At 47.1% G+C, this 23,878-nt stretch overlaps 2 protein-coding genes across 2 annotated transcripts in view; one reads left to right on the top strand and one right to left on the bottom strand.

Moving 5' to 3' along the window:
* Positions 1–15,691, top strand: part of COPG2 (COPI coat complex subunit gamma 2) — a 23,358-nt gene extending 7,667 nt beyond the window's left edge. The window contains exons 9-24 of the mRNA XM_065654724.1: positions 810–967; positions 1,601–1,734; positions 2,438–2,505; positions 3,014–3,202; positions 4,052–4,147; positions 4,818–5,061; positions 6,057–6,132; positions 7,285–7,388; positions 8,298–8,423; positions 9,083–9,145; positions 9,267–9,406; positions 10,462–10,633; positions 11,600–11,697; positions 12,423–12,561; positions 12,895–12,993; positions 14,552–15,691. Of these exons, the coding sequence (XP_065510796.1) occupies positions 810–967; positions 1,601–1,734; positions 2,438–2,505; positions 3,014–3,202; positions 4,052–4,147; positions 4,818–5,061; positions 6,057–6,132; positions 7,285–7,388; positions 8,298–8,423; positions 9,083–9,145; positions 9,267–9,406; positions 10,462–10,633; positions 11,600–11,697; positions 12,423–12,561; positions 12,895–12,993; positions 14,552–14,682 (2,037 nt within the window). The 3' untranslated portion in view covers positions 14,683–15,691. The remainder of the gene's footprint in view (positions 1–809; positions 968–1,600; positions 1,735–2,437; positions 2,506–3,013; positions 3,203–4,051; positions 4,148–4,817; positions 5,062–6,056; positions 6,133–7,284; positions 7,389–8,297; positions 8,424–9,082; positions 9,146–9,266; positions 9,407–10,461; positions 10,634–11,599; positions 11,698–12,422; positions 12,562–12,894; positions 12,994–14,551) is intronic.
* Positions 14,971–23,796, bottom strand: MEST (mesoderm specific transcript). Its single transcript, XM_065654989.1, has 12 exons — positions 23,754–23,796; positions 22,496–22,650; positions 21,798–21,877; positions 20,820–20,897; positions 20,306–20,442; positions 19,900–19,958; positions 19,667–19,707; positions 19,212–19,282; positions 18,362–18,463; positions 17,418–17,494; positions 16,845–16,908; positions 14,971–16,378 (listed from the first exon to the last, which is right to left on the bottom strand). Exons 2-12 carry the CDS (start codon positions 22,647–22,649, stop codon positions 16,261–16,263), a joined length of 981 nt encoding a protein of 326 aa, XP_065511061.1. The 5' UTR covers position 22,650; positions 23,754–23,796; the 3' UTR covers positions 14,971–16,260.
* Between the last annotated feature and the right edge of the window lie 82 nt (positions 23,797–23,878).

The following is a 23,878-nucleotide window of genomic DNA, read 5'->3' as shown; positions in this document are numbered from 1 at the left end:
TAAGAGCAGGCTGCTTCGTGCAAGCCCTTTGCCCTTTCCCCGCCAACCTTCTGATCGCTGGGATGTCCCCGGCTGTTTTACAGCAGTTTTTGCAGAAGGATTTTGATTCTGTTTTCAAAAAGCTTAAGAAATTATCTCACTGCCTCCCACAACAACGAGCATCTCTTGTCTTGGCCTTCATAAAACTTGCAAGTTGCTGCAGGACTGTGGAGATTAGGCTGAATATCAGTAAGATATCCATATTAGCAAAATCTTTGCACAAATGTTCCAAACAGCTATGGAAATTAAAGTATTATGTAAATTCAGCCAGTGTTACAGATCAGAAATGAGTCTGGAAAATCAGCTTTGTTCTTGCCCAATTAGCAGCTTCATTAAGCCTTACTGTGAATCAGTCTTATGGCAAAAGAACCCAAAACAATTTGGCAAGCGACTAGAAATGTTCCTTTTTACTTTTACCATAAATATTTCAAGGATTTTTGTAAGGTCAGTTGTCATTTAAAGGCCTTGGGATATCCTGGATGTTGAATGTACGAGAAATCCAAGTGTTATTGTGCAGTATAATAAGGTGAAACCTTTGAAGTTCCGACATTTAATGCAGAGAGAAAAGAGAGTAACTTCACGGCTCTTTTGAGCCTCAGAAATATGTTGAGCCTGTCACGTGGTAGACAGGAAAGGGAAAAAAATACTACAGATCTTTAACTTGTCAGAAAACCTGGATCATTTGAGGTTAGAAGGTATTTCTGCTAGAAAATGGCTTTCCCAGCTGCAGCATGTACTCAGTACCTGCCCGTCTCTTTCCGATCTCCTAGTATCATGCTTTGGGGCTGCTCTATCACCTTAGAAAAAATGATCGCCTTGCAGTTTCCAAGATGTTGAATAAGTTCACTAAATCTGGACTGAAATCCCAGTTTGCGTACTGCATGCTGATCCGAATTGCAAGCAAACTCCTGAAGGAATCTGAAGAGGGGTAAGAGACAACGTGTGAATTACAAAACTCATTACAATTTGAAGTAAACATTAGCTAGAAAATTTGCTTTTTTTTTTTTTAAAGTTTGTGGAAATCTACACACAAACAGAACTGTAGTGTTAAAAATAAAAGCAAGTAGAAGCAGAATGCTGGACTGAACTGAGTGGTGGTACGTGTGGCAGTTGTGTGGTGGGGTTTAGATTTTTGTTTTGGCACCACACCACCAAAAACCTGGCTGAGAGTAGGATTAAAAACTGCAGAATAATCTCTGGAGAGGTTTTGTACTTTGTCTAGTTAGATGTATTTCAAATGCAATAAGGATCTGCCTGTGTTGTGGGGATATAAATAAAATAATCCCTTTTATTCTGATCTCACGCAAGCAGAGGAGGATATAGATACCCAAGAAAAGAATTTCATCAGGAGGTTAATTTATCAGTGGAAATTTTTGTTAGTGGTGTATGATAGCCGATTAATAATAAAATACGTATTTCTAGAGTGCAGCAGTTCTAGCTTGAAAAAGATAATTTAAAGATGAATAGAAAAACAGTAAATAGAAAGTTTAGAGCTCAAGTGTGAGTTGAGGAATACGACAGTAATTCAGCACCATGCTGTAAAATATCTTCTTGTTTCTAGCCATGAAAGTCCACTGTTTGACTTCATCGAGAGCTGTCTCCGGAATAAACACGAAATGGTTATTTACGAAGCTGCTTCTGCCATCATCCATCTCCCAAACTGCACAGCCAGGGAACTGGCACCGGCTGTTTCAGGTTGGTCATAAAATCCTTTGTGCCACTGAAGCAGCTGAAAGAAAGGGCGGTAAAGCACATCAGTACATTACAACTAAAATCCTGAACTCAAAACCTGAATTTTCTGATTTTTTTTTTTTTCCCCCAAGTTAGGGGACTTTTAGATCCCAAGCACATTGATCCCTTTTCCTGTAGTTCATCTAGAGCTCTAGCAAATGGGCACAAGAGGTGACACAGGGTGATACTTGACTTCTTCCAGCTGCAGAAAATTGGGGTAGGAGGGAAGGTAGAGGAGAACTTGAGAGCACAAACACGCCAGAGATCGCTACACAAACCGCCTCTTCTTGATACAAGATGAAAAACAGGAGGTTATTTTTAACTTGCTTGTGAAGCTAGTGATAAATTATGTATAGACCTCCATGAATGTTTGGCAGGATGTAGTTGAATGTGGGTTTTCCTCCGCTGCCTTTCTTTGAAAGAGACCATACTTGGTTTTCTCCTGTGGTAAATTTTGACTAAACTATTGGCACCTCTCAATATCCAAGTGCTGGCACAAGGTGATTCCCCTTTCCTCATTTGATCTGCTTGTCAGGGCTCTCACCTTCTTCTCCCCACACATAAGTGGTGCTTAGAGGTGCAGTACTGGGGCCCAGTTTTCATTAAATAGTCTCTACTCTGTAACATTTTACTGTGAGTTATTTCTCTTTATTATTTTTATTTTCAGTGCTGCAGCTCTTCTGTAGTTCTCCCAAACCTGTCTTGAGATACGCAGCTGTACGGACCCTTAATAAAGTGAGTGCTTCCAAAACCTTCTAAACAAGCATAAATCTCTGAGCGTCAGAGGAAGCCAGACTTCAGGGCCTAAAGTAGAACGACTGCTCTTGTGATAACTGTATTTGGAAGTAGTCCGTGTTGGAGAATTGGCTTTTCCAGGCCAAATCTCCTGCTGTGACAGAAATCTTTTCAGTGCTTGAGCTACGTTTGCTCATTTCTGGACCACAGGGCTATAACGAGCTGTAGCTGGATAACTTGTGAGCTTCCAACTGTGAGGAAGCGGAGTCGCAGATATTTAATACTGCAAAAAAGCGTGAATAAGGTGTGTGTGAAGGAAATAACGTGCTGATCTTGAAGTTTCATGCCGCAGCAGAAACAGTTTGTGACCGCCAAACCCATGAGCTGTAACTTAAAAGAGTTGGTTTGAAACGCTGAAACAAAAGGGGCTTTAATCCTTGCCCTGTCAAAAGCTTTGAATTGTAGGCTGTTATTCTTCCCGTATAATTTGGAATTGTGTTCTTTACAGGTGGCCATGAAGCATCCGTCTGCAGTCACTGCCTGCAACCTGGACCTGGAAAATCTGATCACCGACTCCAACCGCAGCATCGCGACCCTCGCCATCACCACGCTGCTGAAGACGGGCAGCGAGAGCAGTGTAGACAGGCTCATGAAACAGATCTCTTCCTTCGTGTCAGAAATATCGGATGAGTTTAAGGTGTGGCATTGGAGGCCTCTGCTCTTTCCAGCTGCAGGTTTTTCTCCCATTCTTGTTTTTATGAAGCTTTTCCTGTTTGTTAATCCTTCAGTGACTTAGAGCAAAGCCAACTTGAAATTCAAAAGGTGTACTCCCCTGCTTTAAACTTAAATATGCGGTGTCGTTTCCTCCCACTGCTCCAAGGAAGGAAAAATGTCTTTTGGTGGATTCTTGGCTCCTGTGCAGTATCCTGCAAAAACTCGTGCTGCCTTCTGGTTGCCTATTTGGAGAAGAAGTGGGATTTAAACAGTTCTAATCGAGTCTGTATCACTTCAGTCTGATGCATCATTAGGAAATAGCGTGAACTGTAAATTTCTACCTAATTTGTTGAGTTTAGTCACTGTGAACTCAGGGAATAACTTGGTTAAGGGCGGTAGTTCACATGTACTCATCCCTTTTACACCATGGAGTTGCCTTGAGTGTGTCTACAAAGTCATTGTCTGGTTGCGTAGAGTGGTCTTAAGTTCTTGTTTTGATGAGAAAAGGAAATAAGTACAATAACCAAGTTTAAAATTGCGAAGAGTTTTAATGGCAAAATGTAACTAGTTAGGTTAGAATTAGGTCAGGATCATCACTTGGCAGAGGAAGCGAGGGGAAGCCTTTGAATTAATATAGTCCCTCCTAAATTACAGTCCCTGTAGCAACACGAGGTCATTAACACACTCATGCTGAGAGTCCACCACCTGATTTTCGTCCTTCTTGTACATGAGTTCAATCTATCAAGGTGACAACATGAGATAGCAAGAAGCCTGGGTTTTTTTATAGAAAAATCAATGCAAATGACTAACGTTCTTGTCTGTTGTTTTGCAGGTAGTGGTAGTACAGGCTATCAGCGCTTTGTGCCAGAAATACCCTCGGAAACACAGCGTCATGATGACCTTCCTCTCCAATATGCTCAGGGATGATGTATGTATGAAACTGTCTTTGTGTAGTTATGAGCAGGTAGCTCTGACAGATAGTATGAAGGGTCTCTTCTGTCTTGTGTCAGGGCGTACACAGCAATCACAGAATCATTGTGGTTGGAAAAGACCCTTAAGATCATCGAGTCAAACCGTTAACCTGACCCTGGCACTACCCCATGTCCCTGAGAACCTCATCTCCACGTCTGTTCAACCCCTCCAGGGATGGTGACTCCACCACTGCCGTGGGCAGCCTGTTCCAATGCCCCACAGCCCTTTGGGGAAGAAATTGTTCTCAAGATCCAACCTCAACCTCCCCTGGTGCAACTTGAGGCCGTTTCTTTTTGTCCGTATCTCCCCTCAGCTCGTGTTCTCCAGGCTGAGCCCCCAGCTCCCTCAGCCGCTCCCATCACACTTGTGCTCCAGCCCCTTCCCCAGCTCCGTTCCCTTCTCTCAACTCACTCCAGCATCTCAAGGGCTTTCTTGGCGAGAGTTGCACCTTTTTGGGTCAGGGGGAGCTAGGAAGACCCTCTTAGCTCATCCAGCACGCCTTCTCTTTATGTACAAATGCTTCTTTTTCTCAATGGAAAGAAATAATTGAAGCGTGAGGGGAATGGAGCAGCACTGCGGTCTGAGCTCTGCCTGATTGGTCATTGTCCTTGATTTTCCTTTCGCAGGGCGGCTTTGAGTACAAGCGAGCCATTGTGGACTGTATTATCAGCATCATCGAGGAGAATCCTGAGAGTAAGGAATCGGGCTTGGCTCACCTCTGCGAATTCATTGAAGACTGCGAACATACTGTGCTTGCCACAAAGATCCTGCATCTGCTGGGGAAAGAGGGGCCAAGGACTCCATCCCCGTCCAAGTACATCCGCTTCATATTCAACAGGGTGGTGCTGGAGAACGAGGCTGTGAGGGCTGGTAAGTTCAGCTCAAATTCTTGACTATTTCATGTCTGAGCTCTCCAAGAAATCTTGGGGCTGAAAACTATCATTTTATATGGAAATATCCCCTCCACATGACCAGGTTTCCTCCTTGGAAGCGTGTCACAGACTGATACTTCCATCCTGCGGAGCCTTTATGACAAACCCTGTAGAGCGTTGATTCTGTTTTCTTATTTGGGACATGGCATTGGAGGGTTATCAGCATCAGTTTCATCTCCTGCATGTCGAAGGGAAAGTGCTACTGGGAGGGAGGAAGCAAAACGAGCTCACAAGTACAGTATGGTCCAGATTGATTTTTGGTGACCAATCTTTCAGTCACAGTTTCCTAATTGTGACCTGGGAGCACATGAAGAGCATCCCCCAAAGAGCGTATGCTGTGTAGAAATTTTGTCATCGTAAAAATATGGACTCTTTTTAAACCACCCAGGCCATAAAGCTTGTAATTCCTTTTAGACCTTTCTCCTATATGTGGAATTTCTTCAAGCCAATGCTGAGCTAAGATTAAATTACTTTGGACAGGCGGCTCTAAGCAATTGCTGAAGGGTTTCAGCTCCTTGTGAAGTCACTGGGTGCAGTCTGGCCTTTGTCACCACTGGTTACGTGTACCCCGTGTGTGACAAACAGATTTATTGGAGGGGGTGAGCTACAGGTAACAGCAGAGGGACCAACAACTGGAATGTGCCATGAAGCTTGAACTAAACTTTCCTTTTCGAGAGTTCTTTCAGAACAGATTTGCGGGGCTGTTAAACTGATCTTGTTCTGTTAATCCCTGACGCAAACCAATTTCCATTTGAAAATATGGAGATAGTGGTTTGGAAAGTCTAAACTAAAAGGTTTATGGTGTGGAAGTGAAAACCTGTGTAAATTGGAGCTTGAGGACAACACTACACCCAGTGCTTTGAATCGCGACTGTGAGAACATGTTTGCTTATAGCTTGAGCACCTCTGACCTCTCCCCTTTTTTCTTCTTCAGCTGCTGTGAGTGCATTAGCGAAGTTTGGTGCCCAGAATGAGAATCTTCTTCCGAGCATCTTGGTGCTTTTGCAGAGGTGAGTGGCTGTGGCTGCGCTGAGCTTGTTGGTGACACCGGGCGCTTTGGTTCCACAGAAGAAACGAGGTCAGATCAGGTCAGAACGCATGCTGGAATTGTCACAACATACCAGTAGAGGAGTTGGGAGGTGGGTGGCTGCCTCCCTTCCATCCTGCCACTGCCGGATATAAGCAAATGAAAGATGTGATTAGTCACGAAAACATAATTTGGTCTGAGAACGTTCCTCAGTGTGTCGTAAATCCACAGTGCTTTAGTATATCTGTAGCTTTTTTTCATCCCTTGAAGCGAGAAAATATATTTCCATGTTACTCATAATTAACTTTTTTGTAAAGTTGAGTAGCAATTTTAGGTTCGTGTCTCTTTTTAAGACCATCCAGCCTCCTGGAATTGTCTGTGCCATAAATGGCATGTTCTTTGTTTGTGTAGCACTTTATTGTAAACCTGTGCCATGTCTGACTTCTGTGGTGAGAGAAATAATTCAAATTGTGAACTGCTTCAGGCAGAAGGCAGCCTCAGTGTAGGCGCGAGTGAATAACGACTTAGCTGTTGGACTGGATGATCTTAAAGGTCTTTTCCAATCTAAACAATTCTGTTACTGTATGAATTAAAAGTGCAAGAAGTGACTTGAGCAATGTGAGGAGGAAGGGGAAGTTGCCAGGAGGGGGAGAAAAATCTCTTTATAAACCACCATAACTGAAAAACTAGGTCAATACTTGAACACACAATTAATTTTTGAGTCTGAAATAGAAAGCATCTTTAACATGTTTATTTTTGTAATCTATCTATTTCTTCTGCTTTTCTTCTATTGTGAAAGAATGCTGTTTAAAAAAAAAAAAGTGCAACCATATGGGGTCCATCAGCATTATTAGCCCTAAAATGCAGGTGTGTATTTTATAACCTAGCAAGTGTGCACGGTGTTAACAATTCACATGCACATCTCCGTTAATCTTAGTTTTCTGATGTGACACTTGCACATAAACTTCAAGCTGAACTTCAACTACTGTGGCGTGTCAACACTTTTTTTTGCGTAATTTGAAGATCTAATTGAGGGAGTGCAGACTGTCATTGTGGTATTGGGTCCGACTTGGTCAGTGCTGTTTTTAACTTGTCCCTCGTGATGTCCTGAGCTGCCCTCTTGTCCCCAAAACAGGTGCATGATGGACAGCGATGACGAAGTTCGGGACAGAGCAACGTTTTACTTGAACGTCCTGCAGCAGAGACAGATCGCGCTGAACGCTGCCTATATTTTTAACGGTCGGTGGTACAAAGGAAAGAAATCTGAGCTATTATTTCACATTCTATGTTACAGATGGGCTTTGTTGCGCGAAGAATAGTTCTCTGTAACGTAACTTGGGCCAGAATAACTAGAAAGGACAGAACTGTGGGTTTTTTCTGGCCCTAGTGCTTTCCCATGAAGTACTTGTGCTGAGAATGGCGAAGTTAACAAAATATGGGAAGGGATTTTCTAGGAAATGCAGCAGGAATATGGGTTGGGCTTTTTTCATCGCTGCCTCTTCCTTCACTTGGGACAATTTTCATAACCTTTGCTACATCTTCTTCCTTACAAAATGGGGATGACACATCTTGCCAGGGTTCATTACAAAAATATTTTATGGTCTGTGGTTGAAAGTTCATGCAAATAGAATATTTAATATATTTAAGACTATTGCAGGAGGACTTTTCTTGAGTGAACTGCTTAGACCGCAGTACCCTCTGGAATGGCAACTTTCTGTGTCATCTTCAGAGCAGATTTTTTAATTCCATACAGTATCTCAAAGTGCTTAGTGTGTGTGTGTTGTGCTTACTGAGAAAGGAAAGTGCTTTTACCAATGTTTTTATTAGCCAAAGTCCAAACTGTATCTATGTAGCTGTAAACTCCAGATTCCTCACAAGAGTTTTTTTCTCTGCAGCCCGAGCCAATAGCTAGAGAGAAAAGCTCTTTAAATAATCACCTTTACTTATATCTCAAGAGGCAGGTAACTGAGACACAGATAAGGTTTGGTTTTGGTTTTTTTGTTTGTTTTTTTTCAGACTGGCATCTTTTGGTGCAGTGGGAAATCTAAATTTCGCCCTGTTTATTTGTGAACCTTATAGTGTAGTGCCTTTAGGCCTCAGATATTTTTAATAAAATTAAAATTTTCTGCCCGTGCTTCTGCTTTGCAGGGTTGACCGTCTCTGTTCCGGGGATGGAGAAAGCCCTGCACCAATACACACTGGAGCCTTCTGACAAACCTTTTGATATGAAAACAGTTCCACTGGCTACCACACCAATTTTTGAACAGAAAGCAGGTAATGGGCCTCATTTAAATATGCTGTAGGCAAAGCTACAAACATTCCGTTTGCCATAATGATACTTGACCTCTGGAAATAGGGTCAGGCCAAGACCGAAGGTGGCTCAGGTGGATTCCGTACAGGTTACAGGTTGCACACCTGCCTGATATTCACAGCTAAAGGAAGACAACGCCTCTTCCAAAGGAATATGGCTTGGCCACGATGTCATTATTTGTTCTGCTAATCTCGTTATCAGGGAGGAGTTTGTGCCATCATTAGGATTTATTAGTTTGTAGGTGTTTGAAAAAAGTCCATCCCAGAAGTGCTTAGTCACTTCCCTGGCTTCCTTCCGTCACCTTGCACAACTTTTTGACTCTGCACAACTTTTTAAGAAAATGTTGGGGGGTTTTTTTGTCCTTCTTCCAGCTGTTGTTTTTTTTTTTTTTTCTGGCTATTCTGGACTAAAGTGTAGTTCGTTATTACTCAAACATCTTTCTTTATGATCCAACACTGCTTAGCAGAAAAGACCTATCAGTGTATGTAAGGACCCAAGCTGGCAATGGTTTGTAGCAGAATGTGTGAAACACCACAAGTTAAGGATTTTTTAGTGGAGATACAGACACTTAAAACTCCTCCGTGATGTCGTTGACAGCACATCTTTGCTTTTTTCTTCACAGAGATTCCCCTAGTGACCAGCAAGCCTGAGAAAGTTGCACCTTCACGTCAGGATATATTTCAAGGTATGAGAGAAGACCGGTGGGTCTCCAGCTCTTGAAGCGTTGGGAGGATTTGCCGCAGGTCAGATGAGAGCGAGGAACGAGCCTGTCACTAAATGTCTGTCACCTTTTCCTTTCCATGCAGAACAACTGGCAGCCATTCCAGAGTTTAAGAGCTTGGGTCCGTTATTCAAGTCCTCGGAACCGGTGCAGCTCACAGAAGCAGAAACAGAGTATTTTGTTCGTTGTATTAAACACGTGTTCACAAATCACATCGTTTTCCAGGTAAGAGAAGTTACGTGCCAGGGTGCGACAGGAGTTGGCCCTTAATGATACCGGGGGGTAGCATAAACAGTGGCTTGGAGGCAACAGTTTCTCTCTTAAGGGATTTGCAAAGTAGATTTGAGAGAGAGTGTCTGCTGTTTGTTTCAAGAATAAAAAACAGATGGGGGTTGTGATCCCAGCTGTTAAAGAATTCTAGTAAAATTAGAGAGAAAAGCTGTTTAGTGAGAACAACAGGCTTGATAAAAAGATGCTGGGGCACATTGTAGCTGACTTGGTGTTGTGGTTTAACTCGAGCTGGCAATACAACCACGGTAGCTGTTCGCTCACCCCTTCCCCCTCCACCCCCAATAGGGGAGAGAATCAAAAGGGAGAAACTTGGATTGAGATAAACACAGTTTAATAAAATAACAAAATACTAATACGCTACTAGTAAATATGTAATAGAAATAAAAGATACTCAAGGCAATTCCTCATGGAGATGCTGAGCAGCCAGTCCCAGGAAACAGCACCTGGTCCCAAAGCTGATCCCAGAGAGAGAGAAAAAACAAAAAGGAAAAAGGCAGAAAGGCTCAGAGGCCTCCGCAAAATGGCAAAAAGCCGAATTAAACGTTCTGATCCGAACTCGCCCAGCTCTGACAAAAAGAGCGAAAAAGCAAGAGCAAGAAATGCCGAAAGAAAGAGCAAGAACGCCCCAGAGAGAGAGAGGGGAAGGTCCCGACTCTCCTTAAATCTGAAGCGCAGCACTAATGGGCTGGAATACTCTTATTGATCAGTCTGGATGTCAGTCAAGCTCTGTCCCATCCATCCCAGATTCCTCGATGCCTCACACCTGTGGGAAGAGCTCAGAGTGTCCTTGACTCTCAGACCAGAGCAATTAAAAACACTGACTCTGTGCTGCGGTGTTATCTGCTTGTTCTCAAACTAAGTCCAAATAATGACGGTGCTAGCTGTGAAAAAGAAAGGTTTCGAACTGCACAAAGAAAATTAACTCATTTTCAGTCAAACCAAAAATGTTTCTTCTATGCTCAAGGGCTTTTCCATTTATTCTTCTGCAGTTTGATTGCACAAACACGTTAAACGATCAGCTGTTGGAGAGAGTCACTGTGCAGATGGAGCCATCGGACGCTTACGACGTGATTTGTTGCATCCCGGCGCCCAACCTGACTTACAACCAGCCTGGCATGTGTTACACCCTCGTCCGGATTCCCCAGGACGACCCCACTGCAGGTACCACTGGGAGAGAGGAGTTCTGTTCGACAAATCCCTCAAATAAAGGTTTTTGAGAATATAAAATGTTTGGGGTGTGGGATTTGGCAAGTGCACACTGAACTTCTAGCATCATTTTTTTTCTCGTGTGTCACACTTGCTGGTTTTCATGTAGAACCTGTGTTTGTGCAAAATAGTATACACGCACCTTAATCAATGCTATTCATGGGTAAAAATGAGATGTTTAAGAGGATTGGAAAGTGTGCAAGTAATACAGGAAAGTGAATTTATTACCTCGAGTCAAAAGGAGCACCTTTGAAAACATGGGTGTTTGCTGATGGTAGTCAGGAACAGAATTGATAAAAGGAAAATGTAAGTAGGGGAAAAAATGGTAGTTTAGGCTTCTACATATCTGATTAATGCAATTTTTCCTCTCTTTAAAGAATTAGAAAAGACTATGAAATTTAGGAATGAGAGATTTTCTTGGGCGTAAAACTTCCCTTTCTTGATTTTATTACTCATGCTTAAAACAAACTCCATCGGTTTTGTAATTGGTTTAACACGACTCAACTCATCAACGGGTGGATTTCTTGATTATCGCTTTAATACCAGAGAAGATTCAAACTAGTCTGAGTTCTTTGAACTGCAGTTTTGGATCATCATCCACTTGTTGGAAACCCTGGTGGAGTTTCTCCTGGTAGCAAATCCAGACTGAATCACGCTGTTGAACTCCACCGTGGACCTGTGCTTATTACACCGTGGCCCTGGTGTATTTGTCCCCCAAAATCCTCCTGTGTTCCTCAGCTTAGAGTCTGAGGGGAAATTTAAAGTGAAAAATGCTCCAACTATGACCTTGTCATATCTTCTGGGACAAAGCCAATGCACGTTCTTTCCAGTCCCTTTTTGGGAAGCCAGGGCTCAAGCAGTAGAAACCGCACCACTAACCTATACCTTTGGGTTTTTTTTCTTTATTTTTCTTCTTCCCAGTTGCTTGTACTTTCAGTTGCACAATGAGATTCACCGTTCGAGACTGTGACCCAAACACAGGCGTGCCGGAAGAAGACGGCTACGACGATGAGTATGTGGTAAGTTCGGGACTGTTGTGGTTTCTTTTTTTAATCTTTTTTTTTTTTTTCTTGTCGCTAATTCTGAACACATGGCCATTGGGTTGATGGTCACCTTTTGGATTTGAACCCTGTAGAACAGCAGGCCTGACTGAAATACCGTTACCAAAATATGGCAGCTTGTCGCTTTAGATGCTTCCCCAAAACCTTGTGTCTGCCAATAGTTTAGTGCCCTGTGGAGGAGACAGGATTTGTGGGGACTAAGAGGAAGAAAGGAATAACTTCCCTTGTCTCTTTTTCAGAACTTTGGCCCAATCTTTCTCTCCACCCCAAGCATTTGCGCTTCTTTTTGTTGTGTTTGTGTTATCAGTCACTGAAATACAGGTCAGATCTGGGGGAAGTGCTTGTCTTTTGGGCTTGAAGGAAGTAAAAGCTCCTTTTGGATTCTGAGAAAGTCTCTCTCCTCAGATGCCTGGTAAGGGCTGGAATGGGCTTTAACTCACAAAGCGATTGCCCCATTTTCTGCACTCATTTAGTCTCACAAATATTTTTGTGTAAGTATTTTTAAGCTTTACAGATGACCACCAGAAGTGATCGCTGTCATTATGCACTTCTCCTGAAATTAGAACCAGGCATGCCAGAGCTGTCTTGGCAAAATGCTGCTGTCTCTCTTTGTCTTTTCTTTCTAAGATTAGGATCGTTTCTGTAAACTGGCAGCTGAAAAATCTCCTTTGCTTTTCTTTCAGTTGGAAGATCTGGAGGTGACTGTGTCCGATCATATTCAGAAGGTTTTAAAGCCGAACTTCGCAGCTGCCTGGGAAGAAGTAGGAGATGACTTTGAGAAAGAAGAAACCTTTGCCCTTAGTTCGATTAAAACCCTTGACGGTGAGATGATCTCTCCTCGTTTATCGGTGACCCAGTAAATCTGTATATTTAGTGTGGTAGGAGGAGAATTTCGTGTCATTATGTCCCAGCAACACGGCTTTGTGTTGTAATGTTGGGATTATAGCAAGGGAAAGTTTGGCAAGTGCTGGTTGAAAGGAGGGGTGTATTCCTTGGTTAAGACAGCAAAAGGAACACAAGGTGTGTTGGTGGGGTTGAATGGAAATGGTTAAGCCACGTGGGTGCTTAGAGAACATTCTTTAATTGCAAACTAGTTCTCACGGAGAGCTTGGCACCAACTTGGAACTAATTTTCTTCTTCGATCTCTGAATGCAGAAGCCGTCAATAACATCATCAAGTTCTTGGGCATGCAGCCCTGTGAGAGATCAGATAAAGTGCCGGAGAACAAAAATTCTCACACGCTCTACTTAGCTGGTGAGTATTCAAGCTCTTGAACTTGATGTTTCCCTCTTCCCCACAGATCTTTATTAAATGAAGGGAAATGGGTTAGGAGATTCCACTCTTGTCTAGAGAGTTTTCCTCTATAGAAAGCTAATTTGGCGCTTCTCGTCGTGGGTGTACTCAGGTCACGCTCTGCGTCTCTTAGAAAGGAGGGAACAGTAGTGAATCCTTTTGAATTAAGAACTTCCAGAGCAGACGCCTAACTCAATTCCTTGCCCTCTCAGAATGGGGTTTTTAAGACCATCTTCCTTTCAAGTTCTTGTCACAAAAGCCACGTCCTGCAGTACCCACAACTTCTTGTTCGGTGACTGTGCTCCAGGTTTACAGTTTTGGGCAATCCCTGGAAGTGCTCTGCCAAACTTTATTGAGGTTGTTAATGCAAAACTGCAATGAAAAGGGCACACAGAGTTTGGACAGAAGGGTTGGATCTCAATTTATTGCAAGAGGAAGAATTGGGAACTCCAGGTCTGCAGCGTGACAGTGACATGGAAGGGGGACAGGAGACAGCTCATCCTGCAGCCTGAATTGCCTCCAGAAGTGCCACTTCAAGCGCTCTAATAGAACTGTAGAAGGACTATTCCTCCCTTAACAGCAGTGGACTGTGCCGCCTTCATGACAAAATGACAATATGTGTTACCATCTCAAACTGGAAGTGAGGTTCAGTTACCCCTCCCGTCTGGTTTCTACCTATTTAAATCAACCTCGTCCTCCAGCAGCACTTTCTGACTCTGTTTAATTAGGACAGTATCTGTTATAGAATCGTTTTGGTTGGAAAAGACCTTTAAGATCAAGTCCCGTCGTTAACCCAACACTGTCCCTAAGAACATAATTCACGTGTCATTTAAACCCCTCCAGGGATGGTGACTCCAGCACTGCCCTGGGCAGCCTGTTCCAATGCCCCACAGCCGTTTGGGGAAGAAATTGTTCCCCAGATCCAGCCTCAACCTCCCCTGGCGCAACTTGAGGCCGTTTCTTTGTGTCCCTGTCTCCCCTTAGCTCCTGTTCTCCAGCTGAACCCCCAGCTCTCTCAGCCGCTCCCATCACACTTGTGCTCCAGCCCCTTCCCCAGCTCCGTTCCCTTCTCTCAACTCACTCCAGCACCTCAGGGGCTTTTCTTAAGCCCTTAGGTGATTTTGGTGCCCCCGGCGGCACCATTTTGTGCGCTGAGGTGATCCCGCCACCCCTGGGGTCGCAATTCTGAGCCCTGAGGTGATTTGGGTGCCCCTGGGGCTGCCATTTTGAGCCCTGAGCTGAGGGGCCCAAAACTGCCCCCAGGATTTGAGGTTTGGCCTCCCCAGTGCCCAGCACAGGGGATGATCACTGCCCTGGGCCTGCTGGCCAGTCTTCAGTCTTGGCCTCAAGAGCTTAGGGGATTTCTGTGTTTTGTTTCGTGTTTTTGTCACTTCCTCTTCCTCTGCAACAGGCCATACACTGAATGTGTCTTACACCCACCAGGTTGTTGGCTCCTGGGTTAGGACTAGATCACCGAGCCTCTCTCCAAGTCATCTCTCATGGGTTTTTTTGTCCTCAGGTGTATACAGAGGTGGCTGTGACGTGCTGGTAAGGTCCAAGCTGGCGCTAGGAGATGGCGTGACCATGCAGGTGACGGTTCGGAGCAAGGAAGAAACGCCTGTGGATGTCATCCTGGCTTCTGTAGGCTGAGCTTTACAGCAGATCAGCTGCGGTGAAAACCTTTGCGAGCACCGGTTGGGTATTTACCAGCTGTCAAGCAGCCTGTCTGTTCTTCTGCATGTAGTTTTTATTCCTCAATTTGGTAAATATTTTGTATGATGTTACAGTAGTGGCTGGTACTGAGCCTTTCCCGTGTCCCTTTCCTCGTTGTCACTCACACATTCCTGTCTAACTTATTGCATCTCTGGCCGCTTGCAGTAGAGCAGGGAAGGTAACAGGTGCAGGTGGTAAGAAAAAGGAATCAGACTTTTGTCCAACCTGATTTTTATTAACAGAAAATAAACACTGGTCCAAGTGACGGAATTCATATGAATTACTGTTAATAAAATAGACATTTCTTGTTCTAATTCTGTTTGCGTCAGTACAGAAAAAGTAGCCTATAATGGCTGTTTACTCAGCAGAAGCCCCTTATTCCTAAAGGGATGCTATTAAATTTCAAACCCAAGCGGTTAAAAACCACACAAAACCTTCACATTTACCATTTCTTGATGATTATCTCCTCTGTTCCACACAGAAAAAATACCAGTGTACAAAGAGAAAGGCATATTCAATTCTCTGAGCCGTATGTCAGCTAATACCAAACAACAGTGCAGCTTCTTCCTGGGCTCAAAAATGTGAAATATCCTGTATAAAAAGTCAGGAGGGAAGGACCTTGAGGTGACTTTCTTGTCAGGGAATTTCTGCATCTCTCTGCTGATAAACTGGTGTTTTCTTTAGTCATCAAGTCAGGGTGAACAAGGAAGGAATATTATTTTAATGCTAATCTAAAGATTTGTCCCAATCCCTGTGGCTGGAACAGCTAACGCTCAGAACACCTTGGCTTTTCCTAGTGCCAGTATTGCATATTCAGCTTGTTTTAGTAAAACAGGTCCAAGCCTGCCTTGGTAGAACTGAGTGTTAAGCTGAGCTTCAGGAAAGCTCGGAAACAGTCCCAAGGGTGTAGTGTCAGTGAGTGGCTCTGCTTGTTGAACTGGAAAAAAAAAAAAATGAGGTTTAGAGCTTGCTTTTGGGTAACCGGTCATTAAAAAGAGATTACCAAGGACAATTATGGTGCCTAAAAGCATCATTGCCTTTACTTGGGGGGATCACAGATCCAGCTCTCCTGCTGTATTTAGTGTAGGGATATAATTTAAACTGCCTGTGCAGCAACTCAGAAAACCAATATCCACTCCAAAGACCAATATCCGTTTTGGGAATATGTGTGTCAACCCTTGTTCTTCTAGCGGTCCTGTCTACCTGTTCTCCCTGGAGCCTTCCTGGCCCTAAATACAGAGATAGGCCAGACTTAGCAAGGTGAGCACAGGGCTGGAAGAGCCATCATCATCCTGTAACTCTACTTTGGTTGCCAGTTTTGTCCGTACTTCCCTGCAGACTAATCTTTTTTCCGGTGCTTAAAGGATTTAACTGCATAAATGCAGCAGTTTGGCAGCCAAAGATTAGGGTGTTAGTGCAAAGTGTTGGATCTGGAGATTAAAAAAAAAAAACCCAAACAAGGTTTTTCCTGCTACCAAAGCCTGACTCAGAAAGCGAGAACTGAGCTGCAGCAGCTCAGAAGGAGTTGATGAAGTTCAGATACGCGTTCAGGAAGCCCGTGGGATCCTCCAGCTGTGGATAGTGGCTGATGTGATCGTCCAGCACCGACACCGTGGACGTGGGAAGCACCTTCCTGTTGGAAAAACGCAGCAAGGCTTAGGCACAGGAACTTAAGCTCGGCCTGAAACCAGCCAGATGCTACTGGTGAGAAGGACAATACTCCTGCACAGTTGGGATTCTGCCCATAACATCGTTTGGGGGCAAAAAAGCCATTAGTAGCTCCAGTTGACCACTCTTCTAAGTGCTGGATTTACTTCAGGTTCGTTTGGAGGAGAAGACTACCTCAGGCGATAAATCTTAGCCCTGTCTGATGTGGTTCTCAAATCCGTGATTGATTTGACTGCAAATTGTGACTTCGATGCTTTAAAATGGGGAGGCGATTTCCAAACTGCAGAAGGTTCCTACCAGATCACCTGGCTGCGCAGGTTATGAGCGGGAATTAAAACCAGTATCCGTGAAAAGGGAACGGAAGGAAAAGTCTGAGACAAAACCTCCCTCAAAACGAAACCCCGGTTGCTTGGTGGAGGTTATTTTCTTACTTGTAAAGCTGAAGAAACTCTGGATGTGGATTCACAGGGTCCAGGGGCCCGTAAATGAGATGCACTGCAAAAAAGCACAGGTAGAGCTTTTGTACCCAAGGACATCCTGAAAACAAGCTGAGGATGTGGGTTGGAGACACGCTCACCCCACCATAGAGCCTGGGAGGCTTTTAGCAGAGCATTGAGTAAATAACTGCCAAAAAGGCTCTTTTTTCTCTGCCCTGGGGTCAAGTTCAGCCTCCAAAAATCCTCCTGCAAACATTGCACCTTTCCTTCGAGTGGTTGCAACTTCTCTTGAACTTGAAAAGCAGCCTGGGGCAGCAGCTGGAGAAACCAGAGGCTGAACCAGCCCCTAACAGAGACTTTCCTCTTCTTAATAGAACAAACATTTTGCTCTTACCTTAACAAAAGGAGCCTTAAACTGGAGCAGGGAAGTTTGTGATGCTACCAGGCAGATTTGAGCTGCGTCGTCCGCATCAAAATAATGAGAGGCTCCCACAATTAGTGGTAGGAGCCAGCAGGCGAGGGGAACAATTCCCAAAGGTAAATCGAGGAAAACTGATTCCTACTCACGTGGCACAGAGGTGGACATCAAAGCCCCAACCCAGCGCTCTCTGTGCTTCTTCCTCTGGTTTATGTACTGCAAAATACTGAAAATAAACCTGTTGTTACGCAGCGGACGGCGCGTCAAGGTGCTGCAGAGCCTGGAAATTGCGACGCAGAAGCTCACGGGCATTGCAGCGGCTCTGAAACCATCTCAGTGCCTCTCAGAAGAGGAGTCAACGCTGAACTACTGAGCACGGAGAAATGCAGAAGATAAAGCGCACAGTGGAAATCTGAACGGCTAAAAGCTCCTCAGCCTGTCTTGGCCCCCCGTCCTTTCTTCAGCACAGCTCCCAGGGGCTGAGGCTCCAAATTTAAACAGCAGGTTCATGTCAGTTGGGTTATAAAAAGCCTCCCAAGGATGGGAGGCTACACTAAAGAAATATATGGATACCCTGCCACATGACATTTAAGGAGCAGGAGCTATTTTGGCACTGAGATTCCCATCAGCGCTGCGGGCAAAGGTACCATTGCCAGGATTGGCCATGCCAGGGCTTGCCAGGTGGGCAGCACATCAACTGCATTGCTGGGTTTGGGCAAGTATCCCTCGTTATCTTAACAAAACCTCACAAATTCAAGCCCCTAATTTCCAAATTTTTTAAAAATCCCACATTGTACAGCTCTAATGTGTCTTCCAACCGTGTGCAAGATCAGATCCTCTTGACTCCAGACGTCATTTACCTGCCTTGCATCATCCCAGCAAGAATCCCTGCTCCTACATCACACCCTAGCTCTTTTTTGGGGTGCAATGATGATCCCAGATCCCAACAGAAGCAGCTGGAGGCTCCGGGGAGCCAATGTGCAGGGACCTGGCTGAGCTCTGATAACCTCTGAGCTGCGGCGTGGCTCTGCCTGCAACACAAGGACGGCGCGGGTGTAAAACTAAGCTCGTGCAGCAATTAGCGGTGCCGAACCTGTCCACAACGAGGTTGCCGTCGTTAGTCCGCACCGCCGTCCACATATCCCAGTACTCTGCCTGCGAAGGCTGCGTGTACGGCCCAAAAACTGCTCCAAGCCTGGAAAAAACCCAGAATTTAGAGTGGCTCAGCAGCAGCCGTGTTATCGTATGGCTCAAAAAATACCTGAGGGCAAAAAAAAAAAAAAACAACAGTCGAGCGCTTCCAGCTTCCACTGTGAAATATGTGGGTGCCAGCACAGCACTGCAAGTCATCCCCTAAAGGCACCCAGTGCTGGATGTAGTGGCCAGTTTAAGGGGCTTTTTGGGGAAAAAAAGAGGGTTTGTAACATCTGATGAAAGTATCTGTGTGATTGTGTGGTCAGTGTTTCCATTGCCACTGTAGCACTTGAAGTCTAACACGGGAAAGAAAGATTTCAGCGTACAGTGAAAAGCCGTGTGGTTTATTATTAGAATCATAGAATCATTTTGGTTGGAAAAGCCCCTCAGGATCATCACGTCCAACCATAACCCACCCCTGGCACTACCCCATGTCCCTGAGAACCTCATCTCCGTCTGTTCAACCCCTCCAGGGATGGTGACTCCAGCACTGCCCTGGGCAGCCTGTTCCAATGCCCCACAGCCCTTTGGGGAAGAAATTGTTCCCAAGATCCAACCTCAGCCTCCGCTGGTGCTTTTGCCGGAGAGGGAATAGCCCAGAGGATCAAACTTATTCACATCCAGGGGCAAATCTCTCCTGGGACAGCACTGGGGCTTCCGCTCACCTGCCAAAAATCCGCTACACTAATTCCTAGGTTGTCTCACACACCCGTACGGACTGTGCCCAGCAGCGCAGCCACCCGACTCACCCTCTGGAGAAGAAAAAGAAGTTCATCAGCCGCATGATGACGGGAGACAGCAAACCTCCATCCTTGAGGAGCTTGGGCAGAAGGAAAAAAGGAGACAGCACCACTTGATATTGTACAGAGGGATAAATCCTGTCTTTCCAGAGGGTTTTTCCCTTCCAGCTTCCCATATCGCAACGATTTCCCAGTTCAGCCCTGACCCTCGGTAACATCGAGATGTGCGTGAGCTCTCGACAGCGAGACATCGAGGGATGATTAACCGGGACATTTGAAGGGATGCGCCGCATCCTGACATCCCCAGCTCCTCCCCACGGCGTCTAACACCTGCGAGCAGCTCAGGTGCTGTTACCGAAGCGGGAGAAGCAGCAGGTATTTGAGTCAGGTAAAACCCCAAACTCACAGAGTTAGATTTTTGCTCAAGGAGCGATTCAGTACAACCGGAGCGGGTGGCAGCTCACCTTCTGGATGAAGCGGGGGTAGTGCGTTTCGGGGAAAATCCCTGGAAGGACGGCAAAGAACAGAGTTGTAACGCTACAAGCGTTTTGCTCCGCATCTCCCGGTCTCTCCCCTTTGCGGTGCCGCAAATGCAGCCTGAGGACTGATGCTTAGTTCCAGCACCCTAATTACAATTCGCTTGGGCCATCCCGTGGATCCCCATCCCTCCCATCCCACTGTGCCGGGCAAACCTCACCTCCGTTGGATAAACAGAGGCTGTTGATCAAAATGCTTCCAGTTTTATTGTGTTGGTACCTGGGGACAGAAGAGAAGGTGGTGAAACACAACTAGACCTTCTCCAGGCTCTGAGAAATGACCGACCAGCAGGTCAAATTAAGTGTCAGATCATCTCTGCTCCCCTGCTGTCCCCGGTTTGATAAGAAGGAGCTCAGGAGACAAGTTAAACATCCTGCCAACTGGGAAATGAGGGACAGAAACCTCGGATCTGCCTACTCAGGATGTGCCCTGAGGCCTCCCAGCCTTCGTCACAGCTGTAGGTCCGGGGAAAAGGGGGTTCTGCTCTACATCCTTCCACTTATCTGCTGGAAATCATCTTGACGGGGACAACAAAGAGCAGCCAGAGCATCAGGGGTTGCAGTGACCTGTGGAGCAGCTCCTGCGCGACCGTGTCCCCGTAATCGTGGGACAGGAGGTTAATCCTCTGGCGGCGGAGGCCGAGGTGACGCACCAGCCTCTCCACAATGCTGGCTTGCTCGAAGATGGAGTAGCGATGGGGCCTCTGCGAAGCAAACCAGGAGAGGAGCCATAGTGAGAACCCACTTCGAGCCCCAGAATTGCAGAATAAACATCCAAATTGAAGAATACGCGGCAGAAACCAGAAGTTTGCAACCGCAGATGGAGCAGTCAGGGTGTCCTGGGCCAGCAGCTACATCCACAAGCCCCAAAGGGTCAAGGTTTGCTTTGGAGTCACATCAAACCCAAGGCAAGATGGTGACAGAGCTGATCTCCACCACACATCTTCCCCACTTCTTCTGCTATTTTAATGTCTTATTCCTTTTCTGAGGCTGCAAATGCCAATTTTCTGGGGATTCTGTCATGACAGAACAACCTCTGGGCCAAAAGCAACAGCAAAAATCCTCTTGCCAGGCTGCTTACAGGCTTGTCACTGAAACCGAACCCGACGAAATCCAGAGCAATCACCCGGTGAAACCGCTGGGTCAGCCCTTCCCAGATCTGGAAGAGAAATTAATTTAAATAAGAAACAGCTGATGGGGGCAGAGAGAGGAAAAGTCGGGAGCAATGCGCAGCCATGGACAGACACACTCCCCCCAACTACCCCAAATATGAACTTCCAGCTCCAAGAAAACTGCAGGAGGTTGAAATTTCCCAATAAACAGCAAGACCATTCCGAAAAACAGCTAAGAAATAGTTGTGGGTCTTTTCCTCCTTCTTTGGGTTGGGGTGTGGGAAAGGGCGATGTGAAAAGAGTTTGGATCCTGTGCAAGGTGCCAGGCGAGGAGCAGGGCTGATCTCCCAGAGATTCCAGCAGAAAATTAAGATCCCGAGGTGCTGGAGCAAGTTGAGAGAAGGGAACGGAGCTGGGGAAGGGGCTGGAGCACAAGTGTGATGGGAGCGGCTGAGGGAGCTGGGGGTTCAGCTGGAGAACAGGAGCTGAGGGGAGACCTTCTGATCTCTGAACTGCCTGAAAGGAGCTTGGAGCCAGGGGGGGTCGGGCTCTGCTCCCCAGGAACAAGCGCCAGGAGCAGAGGAAACGGCCTCAAGTTGTGCCAGGGGAGGTTGAGGTTGGATCTGGGGAGCAATTTCTTCCCCAAAGGGCTGTGGGGCATTGGAACAGGCTGCCCAGGGCAGTGCTGGAGTCGCCATCCCTGGAGGGGTTTAAATGACACGTGAATTATGTTCTCAGGGACATGGGTTAGTGGCAGGGGTGGGTTAATGGTTGGACTTGATGATCTTGAGGGTCTTTTCCAACCAAATGATTCTATGAAAATCCTCTGGAGCATCACCCACCCTGGGCTGAGCCACCACCCATGTCCATCTGCTCGTCCTCAGGGAGGGAGAAACCACAGAATTTGGTGTCACCATCCAGCCCCACCATGTATTCGCTCCCCTCACCTTGCACCAGTCGTAGCTGGAGGTTGGGAAGCCGTGCAGGAGGATGATGATGTCTGAGCTGCCGACGGCACCGGTCGAATCTGGGGAAAGAACGAGGCACCTCAGGGTCAGCTTTTTGCTTTTTTCCCCCTAAATTTCATTTCCTGTAAGACAGGCATTGCCGTTCGCCCCGCTGGGAGCCCAACCAGCAGCACAGTGTCCCCTGGTCCCCAAAAACCAAGCGTGGGTTTGATTTGCACCGTGGCTTCCAGGTGCCAGTGTGGCTTTGGAAACCTGGCCAGATGAGCCTCCAGTACCAGCCACTTGATGCAAATCAGGGCTTTATTTAGCACAAATTAATCACAGCTGCCTCTAAATTGCTACAACGGGTAATTGTGGCTCCAGGAAGAAGGTTTTTCAGTATTTTTTCCGTGCTGTGACCTCTCAGGATCCTTCCCCGTGAACACCAAGGTACTACCAATGCTGCACAAAAACCACCCGTTGTGGTTTCACCCAATTAAAAGGTTTTGATAATGAACAGTCACGCCAAACCCGGATCCACGCAGCGGCTCCCAAAGAAGCCATTATATTTTGGAAGGACTTTGCCATCACCCTGGCCTTGGGGACATCCCTGGGGTCACCAAGAGGAGCAGAGCCCCCCTCCCCGCTCCCCATGGGGACGGATGAGGTGTCCCCAGGGCTCGGCGCAGCCCCGTCACCTCTGTAGAAGATGTTCTGGTCCTTGTAGGTGAAGTAGCGTCCGGAGGATCTCCAGGAGAGGAGAGCTGGGGACAGCTTGGGGGGTGGGATGTGCAGGTAGATAGCGAGGAGGGGGACGAGCAGCAGCCCCACCTGCACCCACCACTCCTTCATCCTGGGGGAGAGAGTGAGGAGCTTGTCCCTCCGTGTCCCCATAACCCAACCCCATGTCCCCAAAACCTCCCTGTCCTCCTAACCCACCCCCATGTCCCCATAACTCACTGCCATGTCCCCAAACCCCCCACCTCCTCATAACCCACCCCCATGTCCTTAAAACCCCCCATCCCTCTGACCTACCCCCATGTTCCCAAAATGCCCATGTCCCCATAACCCACACCCATGTCCCCAAAACCCCCGTGTCCCCAAAACCTGCACGTCCCTGGGGTGACAGGTCCATGACAGAGGGGTCTCTGATGTGAAGGTGATGGGTCTGAGGGGGAACGTGGGCCCCATTGAGGGGCTATGGGGGGATGTGGGCCCCATAGGGAGTCCAAGAGGGAACTTGGGCCCCATTGGGGGTCAAAGGGGGACATGGGCCCCACAGGAGGTCCGAGGGGGCACATGGGTCCCATATGAGGTCCAAGGGGGGACATGGGCCCTATTGGGGGTCTGAGGAGGGATGCAGGATCCATTGAGGGTCTAAGGGGAGACATGGGTACCATTGAGGGGCTGAGGGGGGACGTGGGCCCTATTGAGGGGCTGAGGTGGGACCCATAGGGGGTCAAGGAGGGACGTGGGCCCCATTGGGGGTCCGAAGGGGAACGTGAGTCCCATGGGATGTCTGAGTCGGTATGCGGGCCCCATTGGGGGTCAGAGGGAAGACATGGGCCCCGTTAGGGCTCCAAGGGGGGATGTGCGCCCTGTAGGGCATCCAAGGGGGAACATGGGACCCATACGGGGCTTGAGGCCCCATAGAGGGGGAACCTGGGCCATACAGAGCTCTGAGGTGGGATGTGGCCCCAAAATGAGGGTCAAAGGGAAGTCAAGGATTAGGGGAGGGGCGCCAAAGCCCCGCCCCCCCGGCCGCACCCCTCAATAAGCTCCGCCCCATCACAGCGAGGCCACACCCCTATGAACAAACCCCGCCCCCCCGGCTAAGCCACGCCCCCCCGCCGTGCGCCCCTTCCCCTGAGGGGGACCAGACCCCGCCCCCCAGCGACGGTGGGCGGAGCCTCCGCGCCCGGCGGGGCGGGCGGGGGCGCCGCGCGCGCGCCTCACCTGCCTCAGGTGCTTCGGCCGCGCGCCCGCACGGCGCTGGCCCCGCCCCGCGCATGCGCCGCCCGCCCCGCCCCGCCCCTCGAGGGGAGGGGCGGCAGCCCCGCCCCCTTCTTCCCGCGCGTCAC

Source organism: Caloenas nicobarica, chromosome 1, assembly GCF_036013445.1.
Source record: "Caloenas nicobarica isolate bCalNic1 chromosome 1, bCalNic1.hap1, whole genome shotgun sequence".
Lineage (NCBI taxonomy): Eukaryota > Metazoa > Chordata > Aves > Columbiformes > Columbidae > Caloenas > Caloenas nicobarica.
This window is presented reverse-complemented; position numbering and strand designations above follow the sequence as displayed.